The 12,788-nt window shown below is 43.8% G+C and overlaps 1 protein-coding gene across 2 annotated transcripts in view; it reads left to right on the forward strand.

Moving 5' to 3' along the window:
* The window catches only part of NRP2 (neuropilin 2), a 240,025-nt gene that overhangs the window by 102,723 nt on the left and 124,514 nt on the right, over nt 1-12,788 (forward strand). For both annotated transcript variants that reach the window (XM_044431841.1, XM_044431842.1), the window contains exons 4-6: nt 8,644-8,874; nt 10,243-10,398; nt 12,269-12,438. In XM_044431841.1, the coding sequence (XP_044287776.1) occupies nt 8,644-8,874; nt 10,243-10,398; nt 12,269-12,438 (557 nt within the window). The remainder of the gene's footprint in view (nt 1-8,643; nt 8,875-10,242; nt 10,399-12,268; nt 12,439-12,788) is intronic.

Below are 12,788 nucleotides of genomic sequence, written 5' to 3' on the forward strand. Positions count from 1 at the left end.
TCCTTTTCCAGGCAGGCCCGCAAGAACCAGGAGAACCGTCTGTGGAAAATGCTTTGGGACCAGGATTTGGTCGCCATGAAGAAGGTCTTGGCAGAGACCACTGTGGCTGGTCCATCTATGGCCACTCCTCCTTGTCCATCGGATGGTGGTATGACTTCCAAGGAGGGTAAATGCTCCTTTCATTCTCCCCATTGTAAGCAGAAAGAAAAGAGCAAGCATCTCGGGACTGATGAGTCCTCTGTGTCAAAAAGACCCTAAAAGGACAAAACCGATGAGACGGAATGTAGGTACAAGAAGCATGCTAAAGTGCCTCATGCAGAATCGATCTACCCCACCATTGGTACTGATTGCCACTTCAATCCCAATGCTGACTGAACCTAACATTCAATCAGTCATGCAAATAACTCCACTGGGGTCTCCCCCATGGATCATTATTTTAGCTCCGTCTACTCCTCACTGTTCCGACCCGATGGTTAGAGGGTCGATGTCTGATGGTAAGATACAGGACTCTCCACCGTGGTCTCAGACTGACCTGCCACTGGCACATTCTCCAACACTGATGCCTACTTCTCCGGAGGCATCTCTGAGGGCTCCTCCTTTCCTTACCTAACTTCTCTGCAGCAACAACAGCAGGCCCCAGGACAACCATCTAAATACTGGGTTCTTCTGCCATATGGGAACTTTGACCTGTTTCAGTCCTATCCATGGGACTATTACCTGCCCTACGGCTACTATCCGAGGCCTTCAATCTGCCCTCGTTACTCCACTCCTCATTCAGCACTGAGAGATGCCCTGTCGACTTCTCTGGCTGCTCTTTCTTGACCTCCTCCCTCTCCTGCTGGGTCATCATCGAGTCCCCCTTACCACTCCGATTCGGATTCGGATGACTCCGAGCAGGCGTCCACATCTCCAGATGCCATGATTTCCACTCAGGGTCCTGGCTCCCCTGGAGATTCTCACATGAGTTTTGGAGAACTGCTGTCGAGAATGACGAAGTCATTGGAGATCGATGTCCAACATCGCATTGATCCCAACCAAGGCAATATCTATGGCATTGTCAGGCAGGAGGACTCATCCTCCACTGCTCTGCTGTTTATTGTGACTCTCTGGCAAGCTGTGATGTATACCTGGCAGCTTCCAAATCAGCCGCACTCGATGTCCAGGAGGCTCGAATCAATGTATAAGGTTTGAGAACTAGATATCCAATTCCTTCTCAAATATACCAAGTCCACCTCAATTGTTATCAAGTTTTCCCAGGGTTGTGAAAACAAGGAACACTGGACGCCTAAGGATAAAGAGAGCAGAAAGACTGACATGCTGTCTTGCCGTATCTATGCTGCTATGGGACTCGGGCTGCGTATCTCTATGAAGCTACCATGGCGAGGTATCAATACTTCCTCATGCAAAAGCTCAAGTCCCTCACCTCTACTCTCCCAGAGAAGCAGAGGGATATTGCTCGGATGGTCACCCATGAAGCTATGCAGCTGTCCATCCAACAACTTAATCCTGCGAGACATCATGTCGACTGTGACTCCAGGGCTCTTGTTGGCGGCATTGCCCTTCGTCGCCATGCCTGGTAACGCTTGGGTAACCTTCCTGATGAAACCAAGAGGCGTGTAGAAAACATGCCTTTCCACAACTCCAGGCTTTTCCACTCCAAAACAAATGACAAGTTGGAGAGCATCCAGAAGGCTTGCCTTACAACCTGTCGTATGGAAACACCTTCCCAGACTTGACATAAGTGGCCTTGGCCTCACTCTCAATACTGTTACCAGTCTTATCCTCAGTTTGCTGGGCGTCAGCAATTCCAATCGCGCCAGCAAAGGAACCGCAGGCAAAATGCACCTAGATACCAAGAAGCTCATTGTTGTCCCGACAAGCGCCAGTGTTGACGGGATGCACGAACCTCTTCTCAGTCCTCTAACCCACCCTCCCTTCTTCCTTTTGGGGATTGGCTGCAAAGCCAACTCCCCATTTGGGAGTCCATCACATCTGAAAAGTGGGTGCTTTCCATCGTACAGCACAGATATAAAATCGAGTTTGACACCGTGCCCCCACCAGGACTGATCCAGTATACGCCTTCTTCTCCAGTTCTCCGAGATGAAGTTTCCCAGTTACTTCGTAAAGGAGCAGTTTGACACCTGCACTGCTGAAAGGGCTGCACAGTTTCTACTCAAGATACTTTACGGTCCCCAAGAGGGATAGTGGTCTACACCTGATATTGGACTTACGTGGCATGAACAAATGCATTAAAACTAAAAAATTCCAAATGACCATGCCCCACAATATACTTCTGTTGCTCAGGAAAGAGGATTGGTTCGCATCCCTGGACTTAAAGGATGCTTATTTCCATATAAGCATCCATCCTGCTCACAGGCGTCTCCTCCGGTTCACCATCGGTATTGACATATTTGAATATAATGTACTCCCTTTCAGTCTCACCACTGCTCCAAGAGTTTTCACCAAGTGTATGGCTCCCGTATGCACCCATCTTAGACTTCAGGGTATCCATATTTACCCTTGCCTTGATGACTGGCTTATTGTCTCCTCTTCTAAGGAGGGCCTTCTAGCAGCTATTGACACAACCTGTTCTCTCCTTGACAGACTTGGACTATGCATTAATGTTGAAAAATCCTGCCTCGTTCCTTCTCAGGTCATCAACTTCATCAGAGCTCACCTCAATTCGCTTCACACCTGAACTTTTCTTCCTGGAGACTGGAAGGACAGGCTGCTTTCATCCATTCAATGGATCACTGCTCAGCGGATTGTTCCAGCACTTTCCATACAGAAGCTTCTAGGTCATATGGTGTCTATGGTTTCGGTGGTACCATATGCCAGATTGCGGATGAGACCTTTACAACTTTGGTTCAACTGCCTCTTTCATCCGCAACACATTTGACCGCACCATCTGTTTCAGCCACCTGGCTTGATTCTTCACACTCTGTCCTGGTGGACCGTGGAGGCCAACCTTTCTGCTGGGGTACCATTCCATCCACCACAGGCAACTCTAACTCTCTGCTGATGCCTCCCTGATGGGTTGGGGAGCCCACTGCTCAAATCTACGGACTCAGAGTACCTGGCAAGGACATGAGACCACCAGACACATCAATTATTTGGAGATGCTGGCTGTCTTCAAAGCTCTTTGGTCCTTTGAGAATATCCTTCAGGACTGAGCCGTACGGATTGCATTGGACAATATTGTGACTGTGTTTTATTTAAACAAACAAGGTGGTATAAGGTTGGCCCCTTTGGCTTATCTTGTTCTTCACTTGTGGGACTGGTGCATTGCCTGCAGGATCATTCCCCTAGCTGTTCATTTCATGGGGACTGACAATGAAGAAGCCAATTCTCTCAGCAGACACATGTCGATGACTCACGAGTGGGAGTTAGGCTGTCAAGTCTGCCTACACCTCTTTCAACTCTGGGGACTGCTGGACATAGACTTATTTGCGGCTCACAACAACTCTGTCTGCACAATGTATTGCTCCCGAGGGGGCATCGGTCTGAATTCTGTTGGGGACACGTCAATGATTCCCAGGACAAACAAGTTCTTCTGCACTTTTCCACCGATATCACTGATAACAAGAACTCTAGCCAAAATCAATCAGGACGATGCTTGTGGGATCCTCATAATTCCTTGGTGGCCCCGACATCCATGGTTCCCCACCATTCTTTGACTTTCCAGGAACAACTTTCTTCACCTTCCTCGGGTTCCATGTCTACTCACTCAACAACACAGCGCTATTCAACATCCAGATCTACTTTCTCTCAACCTTATGGCTTGGCTCATTCAATAATGGGTGCTTTCTCCTCAGTTCCAAAGAATTTGCCAAATACAACAAATCCAACCCTTCGACACTACTCTCGCCTACGTCTCAACCTTTGGACGAAGTTGTACCATTGGTATCGACATCGGTACCGACACCCTCGTCGAATCCAAGCACCCTTCATCCTGACATACAGTTTATTCTCCAATCTGTACTAAGACTGGCTATGCACCGATCCTATAATGCTAACTGGAAGCGTTTTACTTCTTTTGCTCTGGCCAATAATTTCGCTCCTCAGTCAGCTACTATCAAGAACATTTTACAATTCCTGCTTTCTCTCCACCAAGACGGGCTTAAACCCTCTTCCGTTAAGGTGTACATCGCAGCCATCTCACATCATTGTGGTTCTATCTCCAGCTCCTCAGTATTCTCACATTTCCTCGTCTGTCGCTTCTTGAGAGGATTACAGAATCTCCAACCACTGATCCGATCAGTAGTACCGACGTGGAACCTCTCTGTTGTTCTTCATGCTCTCACTAAGCCTCCCTTCAAACAGTTAGCCATGACCGATTTACACCTTCTCTCCTGGAAAACGGCTTTCCTAATAGCTATTACTTCAGCCAGAAGGGGTAGTGAACTCTGTGCTCTACGGGTTGATCCTCCTTACCTGAACTTTCACAAAGAAAAAGTCATTCTCCATACTGACTCAATTTTCCTTCCTAAGTTCACCTCGCCTTTCCATATCAATCAAGTTATTGTCTTGCCGGCCTTCTTTCCTTCAACCTCAACACTGATCAAAAGCTCCCTACATACACTAGATGTTCGATGATGCTTACCTTTCTATCGATCTCAAACTGAATCCTTTAGGGAAACTAAGCACCTTTTCGTCAAATACTCAAGAGCATAACAAAGGGTCCCCAATTACTACCCAGAGACTTACCAAATGGATCGTAGAAACAATTGAACTGTCTTATCGTCTATCCAAACTAGATTTACCTGTTACGCCTAAAGGACACTCTACAAGGGCTGTCGTGGCGGCCTCTGCCCTTTCTGCTGCATTCCCATGCATGACATCTGCATGGTCTATCCTGTGTACTTTCACGAGGCATTACCGGCTAGATGTTCATGACAGACAGGACTGCCCTTTCGACCATGCAGTCTTCTCCTCAGTTCTTCGGTGACGACACCGTCCTGCCTCTGGGTGTGCTAAGCTTACTAATCACCCATAATGTGCGATGCACAGAGGCCATGGTGACGAAAGGCAGGTTGCTTACCTGTAACTGTCGTTCTTCAAGTGGCCATCTGTGCATTCACACAACCAGCCCACCAGCCCCACTTGGTGTTGGTGACCGGGTTGACAAGAGTTGCCTGTTTTTTATACATGTGTATATCCTGCTTACTGTGTATACATGCTCACACATGAGCATATCTACCTTGCTGTTTTTTGACAGCTAATTCATATTTGTCACTTCCTGTCAAATTTGATCAACTGAAATCCACCTGGGGGTGAACAGACGGTCTACAGTAGACTGGGGAAATGGCAGGTGCTCTGCCCATTTATACTATTGTGGGGGAGGGCACGGAGTTCCCACCAAAACTGTTAAAAGCTGTTTAATCTTCCTGGCAACAGGCCTTCTCAGGCACAGCACCCATAATGTGTGATTGCACAGATGGCCACTTGAAGAACAACATTTACAGGTAAGCAACCTGCCTTTCCCTTGAGTGAGAGCCCTCTTTTATTACTGTCCCTTCTGGAAAGGGGCACAAAACACATCTGTTTGGTTTAAAGTTCAGTTGCTAGATTGGTATGTTCTTGCTGCTGGTACTGCTCTTTTTCTCTTTGCTGTTTGATGTTTATCAGTGTTTCCCACCTTAAAGGACAGATACTGAATAATGATTTCAAGGGTAATGAGAAGTAGCTTGACTTCTAGTTACACTTAGGGAGGCTGAAGCATTGTCTCTTGTAACTTAGAGATGCTTACTGTGCAAGTGTTTGTGCATCTTTGTTCCATGGCGGGCGAGTAGAAGCTAGGTCTCCAGTTGTTTTGGATTTCAGCTCCCAGAAGACCCTGCCAGCATGGGCAGAAAGGCTGGAGTGGAAGTCCAAAACATCAACCCACTCGTGTTCTACAGGGATGGTTCATGCTTAGTTCTTCATATACATGTAAGCAGCTATGTCCACCTTGCTGAAAGGCATCTTGCATGGAGAAATGCTAGCATGGACTGAGCTTTAAGAAGGTACTGCTACAGCTATTTATGTGATTGTGAGGAGTGAGGGTGGATGGACAATATTGTTCTGGTTGTAGAACAACTGAAGGCTTAATTCACCTTCATTTTATGCTATTGTAGAGTTTAGTTAATTAATTGGTTAGTTTAAGGCATGAACCTATGTTAATTTAGACAGAAAAAAGCCTGTAACTGGGGCACACTGGGTGGTGTAGGCTTTTTTTCTGTCAAAACTTGCATAGGATAGCACACTTAACTGCTTAAAAATCTTCTAATGAGTTAAAAGAAAACTTGCCCTCAATCCTTTCAAGACCAATTGTTGTTGTTGTTGTTGTTGTTGTTGTTGTTTTAAACTGTGATATAAATGTACAATTTTACAAATAAACTGTAGACAGCATACCAATCTTGTAAGAGGGATTTCACTTTCCCTGCAGCCCAGAAGAGAGAATGCCTCTTCAAAGATGGTGCCCATGGTGTCATAGGTGTATATCACCTAAAGATAAAGGAAATGTGATTTAATTCAGAACTGTTGGATTTCTGTATGCAAATACATGCAGATTTAGCCAACGCCTAGTAAAAGCTTTGTGATTGTTCAGCTAAGGACATGATTATATGTATGTTTAGAAAGAAAAAAATTCTTAAAGTTCCCAGCATTGCCTAGTCAGCCTTGGGGAATGCTTGGAGCTGTAATGCTATTTTCACTATAAATGTGCATAAGATTGTGCTCTAGAATGTATTCAGCTGAGTGATAGCCAGTATTTCTCCATACAGTTTGCTGTCTCTAATTTGTGTATAGGATAAAGCATCTGTGAACTAACCAGAAATACAGGGAAGAAGCTAATAGTCACCCATCTAAGAAACATAATTTTGAGTTATATTTTAAGCTATTTATTTATTGCACATAGACCCCACTGTTTCCTCCACGAGTGACTTATGCATTGTCTCCCTACATTGTCCAATTTAACAGGGCCAGCTCTGGTTAGCTTCAGCAATAGAAATGTTCCTTCATACTGTCCTTTGGCTCATTTGGTTTCAAACAACTTCTAGACTTCTTTATGAAGTTTACTTAACTGATTTCTGTAGTGGACTGTAGGAGAGAAAGGAAGCTTCTGCTCACTCTTGCCATCCACTAATTATTGTGCTACTTTGTCCTTAAGATAATTAGACAAATTTCTTGGAGGCCAGAGATGGTTGGGTGTCATATACTTAAGTAGTCGTGACTTTCCTGTTAGGGAAGCCTCCCTGCAACCTTTTAGAATATTGAGGATATTGGCTCCTTGGGAGAAATTTGAGAAGTGTAAATGTGCAAGACATTCAGATAATTTATTAGTACATCATTCAGTAACTGGAATACTGCTTGGCCTAGTGGAATATTCTTTGCCTTCCCAGAGTTTCTCCCAGTGTACCTATTGCAATACCCTGAAGGTTTAAAAATGTACCAGAATACAGTACAGTATATAATGCTCAGAAGACTTGCTCTCTCTGAATTGTATATTCAAAGTATACACAGGCCATACAAGTTTTTTCTGTTCAGTGTCCTTTGTTAACTAACTTCAAGTGAAAGGAGAATAGGAAAAAGCCAATTGAATATGGTCTGTTCTGTTAGCAGATTTGATTATTTGTTTTCAGATTTCTGTATCCGACTGGGTCAAGCAGAGTATGCCTCTTTGTCAGCTGATCCAATTAAGTTTCACTAGTTTTGGAAGTCATTTGATTAAATACATTTCCGTATCCATTAGTATAGCATCCATTGTTTGATTTCATCCCTCTTAAAGCGGAAGATCTTTTTTCTTCCTGAAGGACCAAATATCCATGAAAGTTTTGTGGTGGTGGTAAGCCGACTGTCACCCTTCCCTCAACACTGGAACTACTGTGTCCTCCTAGTGATTTCTCCATGATAAAACAAAAGGTGGAAAGCTCAGTAATCCTCAGTCACAGCTATGATACCTCAGGGTCTCGTAACATTCTCTGTCCTGCCCGCACCCCTCCCGGTGACCCGTAGGCTACAGAATTCCATTGTTAATTGTCTGGTCCCCTCAGAGCAGTAGTTTTAATGCAGTCACAGTCTGAACAGAATGTAGCCTCCTTCTCCCCCAAGGCACCTTGGGTCGGCAAGAAACAGAAGGCACTTAGCCGGCTGTGGCACAATGGGGGCCAGTGTTGGGGTCACTGCTAAATAAGTGGTAATATTGTCTGCACTGTCAGCAGTCAGAAAGGCGTTCCTTAAGGATAGAAATAGCGAGCATTTCTGGTGTGATGGTTAATATGGATGAGTGAGAAAGGCAGCTCTGTTTCTCTTTGCAACAGAATCATTCCTGCGTACCCCCTTCTTATTCCAAGTGTTTGTAACATACCCTTTGTGAAAGTTGTGCTTATTCATGTGGCTTTTTTCACAGCTTAAGAGGCCAGACTTCAGGTGTCACTGCAGTGAGGCTGCTTTGCTAATTGCCACTCTGATGGAAAATAAAATGGGGACAGTAATATTAATAATTAATACTTTTGCGAGGCTGTAGCAATTTTCTGCATGAGGGATTTAAGTGCTTTAAAAAACAATTATGAACTGTGCCTCTCAGCCTGGCTACCGTAAGTGAGGTGGCTGGCAATGTAGTATGCTAATACCCTGCTTTGGTCTTCTTCATTTTTGCTGCAGGCTCTGAAGATTGTTCTAGAAACTTCACCAGTTCAAATGGTACTATTGAATCCCCAGGATTTCCTGATAAGTATCCTCATAATTTGGAGTGTGTTTTCACCATCATGGCCAAGCCAAAGATGGAGATCATCCTTCAGTTTCTAACCTTTGACCTCGAGCATGACCCCTTGCAAGTTGGGGAAGGAGATTGCAAATATGATTGGCTGGACATCTGGGATGGTATTCCTCAAGGTAAGGATTAAAGCGACGTATTGCCAATGCTTTCTTCCATATCTGGCTATTGTCAAGCTAACAGCATCAATTTTAAGTCTGAAGAATTCCATAAAGGTCATAAATTGCTAACATTCTGTGGCTCAATCCAATTTCATATTTTGTTGCCTTGTCCTTAGTGGAGGCCAGAAGTTAAATTGAACACTGATGGAGTTCTCCTCTCTATTTCTTTGCTGGCATTGCACAGACATGGTTTGGTGTTACTTTAGATAATGTAAAAAGACATTTAATCTTTCAGATAACCTGACTGATATAATTGAAGTGTGGAGATCAGAAAATGGAATCTTAGTGACACTGAAGTATTAATTAATTAATTACATTTCTAATCCTCCCAACTCTGGGTATCTTACAGACAGTTAAAAAACTAAAATGCTCCAGAACAGTTAAAAATATAAAATGTGGTATAGATATGTAACTGAATAAATCAGTATAATGCAGAACAGTGAACAGAACAGATATGACTGAAACAGTCATAATAACTTGGAACTATTTTACTGAAAGGCCTGGGAGAAAAGAAAGGTCCTTGTCTGGTGCCAAAAAGATAGCAACACAGGTGCAAGGTGAACCTCTTTGGGGAGTTTATTCCATAAGCAGTGTACCCTCACTGAAACGGTCCTTAAGCAACTTAACCAGAAAGTATAGAGTCAGCATTTATTCTGTGTTAGTTGCACATAGAATAAAGGCTTTGCATGTCACACTGAGTACAATTTTTGTGGTAAAGTGTCTGAGAATGTTATCCATTAATGGGTTGATCACAGTTTTGCAATACAATATCTTGAAATGGATGCATTAGAAACATAAATACCAGGAGCTTAGGTTTTTCAGCAGCCCACAGATGCCTGATTGCATCCTGAGAATCTCCACAGTGACCAGGTAGAAGAGCTTTACAGCTCTGGCTTCCGCACTGTGTGATCATATGCCATTTTACTCAGAATTAAGCTCCACTGGGTTCAGCAGACTTATTCCCAGGTATATTAGGTAACATTGGAGCTAAACTCATTCAAGGCCTGGCAATTGAGAGTAGATTTTATTTTTATTTTTGGAGGGGGGCATAGAAGTCTGTGCAAACCCAACTGCAGATGGATATTTTAAGCTTAAGTGTCCATTTAAACTAATCTACATTGCCACCTTTCAAAGAACAGTTCTTACATATTTGTAGTACAACATGTGCCTGCTTTCCCCTTGCATTTTCATTGGGTTAGGACTGTTTATGGATTGCTTACTCTTGGCTCTTTATTGTTAAGGACCTTTCTAAGCCAACCAAGCAAGAGGTCAATGAGTTTGTCTAACTGAAAGGTAAACTCTGCTTTTCTTCTGTTTCTATTGCAGTTGGCCCCTTGATTGGCAGGTACTGTGGCACAAAATCTCCTTCAGAGATCCGTTCAGCTACTGGCATCTTGTCACTTACATTTCACACAGATTTGGCGGTGGCTAAGGATGGCTTCTCTGCTCGCTATTATTTGGTCCAGCAGGAGGTTCCAGAGAGTAAGTTGGCACTTTGTTCAGCCTGAGTGTTAAATTCCATATTCTGCACTGGTGACATGGAACAAACAAACATGCAGCTGTGTTTGTGTGACTTCTGAATTCACCATCTCTGAATGCAACAGCAACATTCAGATTGTGATGGAGGAGAAATCAATATAGAAATTATTTTCAGTTTAATGACTGGGTGTTGCCACTTAAATTTCATGACAGAATTCAGATTTGGCTACCCAGATATTTATTTTATTTTCTGTTCTGAAGTTGTTGCAGCTGCAATGCTGACTTTGAAATTGCTGTAGAAATTCTAAATCAAAATTACAATTGCAAAAAAAAAAAACTTGCAAAACTTAATTTAGATTTGTTTCAACTCTCAAATTCAAGGTTTTTACAACAGAAATGAGTCTGAGCTGTGCTTTGTATAGTAGGAAGGAAGGAAAACGTTGGAAATCATGTCAAGAATCCAGGAATTTGAATACATGGAATGTTATCAGTTGTCTCTTCCTGCTTTGTGGGACATTAAATCCATTTCTTTCTTGGTTCTGTTCCTATTAATAGCTTTTTCAGTGTGCTTAGAAAACAGGAGGAGTCAAGACAGAGCTCTCACTAGTCAAGGAAGGGGGGACTGGATATAGAAAACTAGCATAGCCAAAGTAGGGCCAGCCTTTCAATTGGCCAGAGCAAGGCAGCTGCCTCAGTCAGCAGGTGTGGTGGGGTGGAGAGAAATGACAAGAGCAAGTCAGAGTGCATAGCTGTGTCTGCAGCATAACCCACCCAGCATCACCTAAGTCAGGTATGTTGGACCTTTTCAGAGAGGCTTATCCACCAAAGATGAATGGTGGGTAGGACTTGAAGGAAAAGGAGCAGCCAAAAATAGCAGCACATTTTAGCCTAAAGCTCTTTCTGCCAGTGACTAAGCCTTCAGAGAGGCATGTCAATATTTTTAGTATTGCACTGGGCACGCAAACATGAGGAAACCACCAATGATTGGTAGTCAAGGAAAAAGGTAGAGGCCATCTAGTGACATGGGGAAAGCAAGCATAGTTATTTAGGGAACCCTACAGGGCAAGATGAGGATTCTGGCAGGCTGAATTTCGCACCTGCATTTGAGGTTCAACACCCCTGCCATAAGCAATCCTGCTGCTCCAAGGGCAGTAGACAATGTGTCGCCTCACTAGCATTGAAGCAAGATTCATTTTCCAGTCCAGTTAACTTCTATATGTGGAAGTGTAGGTGGGGACCATCTTGTCCTCCAACACTGATAGCAAAAAATCTTGGGCTGTCCCTGATCAAATGGCTCTTAGAAGGATTAGATGAGTGATGGAGAATGTGTACCTTCCAGATGTTGTTCAACTGCAGTTCTCATCACACCTGACCATTGACTACACTGGTTCAGGCTGCTGGGAGTTGCAGTTCAGCCTCAACAAATTGAGTTTCAGTTTTCTTTCTTTACTCCAAGACAAAGCAGAACAAAAAACAAAACTCCTAGAACATCCACATAGTAGTGATAATGCTGCAGGAAAAAGCTGTAACATACTTACTCCTTTTGCAAAATGCAGAGTTTTCTGTAGCATTTGTAGTTCTTAGCTGCTAGATTTTTTGGGGGGTTCTTTGAAGGAGATGTTAGGCCAAGAAAATTTTGGATCTCAAACTTCACCACGCATGCGAAGCAATTTGCTAGGGCTCCATGTATGCACTCCTTCATGACTTTTTCTGCCCTGTGAAATATATTAACTTTAAACAGGTTATAGAGGCATGTTTATGCTTACTTTTGTAATTGTAAATGCTTTCATTTGATAGGATATTGGCAGGCAGTTAGTGGCAGTACTTTTAAGATGCATAGACGGATTTGTGTTTTCCACTCTACCTTCTCTAGACTTCCAGTGCAACAGTCCCCTGGGGATGGAATCTGGCCGCATTTCCAATGAGCAGATCACTGCCTCCTCTACGTACTCTGATGGCAGGTGGACCCCACAGCAGAGCCGACTCAATAGTGATGACAATGGGTGGACTCCTAATGTGGATAACAACAAGGAATTCCTGCAGGTATTTTCAGCTCTGAGTATATTAGCACTGAGCAAGTAAGGAGAGATACCCACACAGTGTGAAACAATAGAGAATGAAGCCATTAAGTGATGTCAGGATTAACAATGGTTGTGCTGTCAGGGAACTGGTGTTATGGGATGTGTAAGATAATTTTGTCAAGACCTGGCCTGCTAGCATTCCTTAGCTAGCATAAGGTTTCCTTGACATGGGTAGGCATGCTGTGTGTCCATGGAAGTAGCCTTGGCTGGGCGATGCATGAGGAACAAGTGTCTTGGCTTAGATGCATAGTTTGTCTTGGCAGGGAACTGCAACTGCCCTTCTGGCCTTCAAGTTTTCTCCCTGCTTCGCCC

Source organism: Varanus komodoensis, unplaced genomic scaffold (genome assembly GCF_004798865.1).
Source record: "Varanus komodoensis strain SLA01 unplaced genomic scaffold, ASM479886v1 scaffold23, whole genome shotgun sequence".
NCBI lineage: Eukaryota > Metazoa > Chordata > Lepidosauria > Squamata > Varanidae > Varanus > Varanus komodoensis.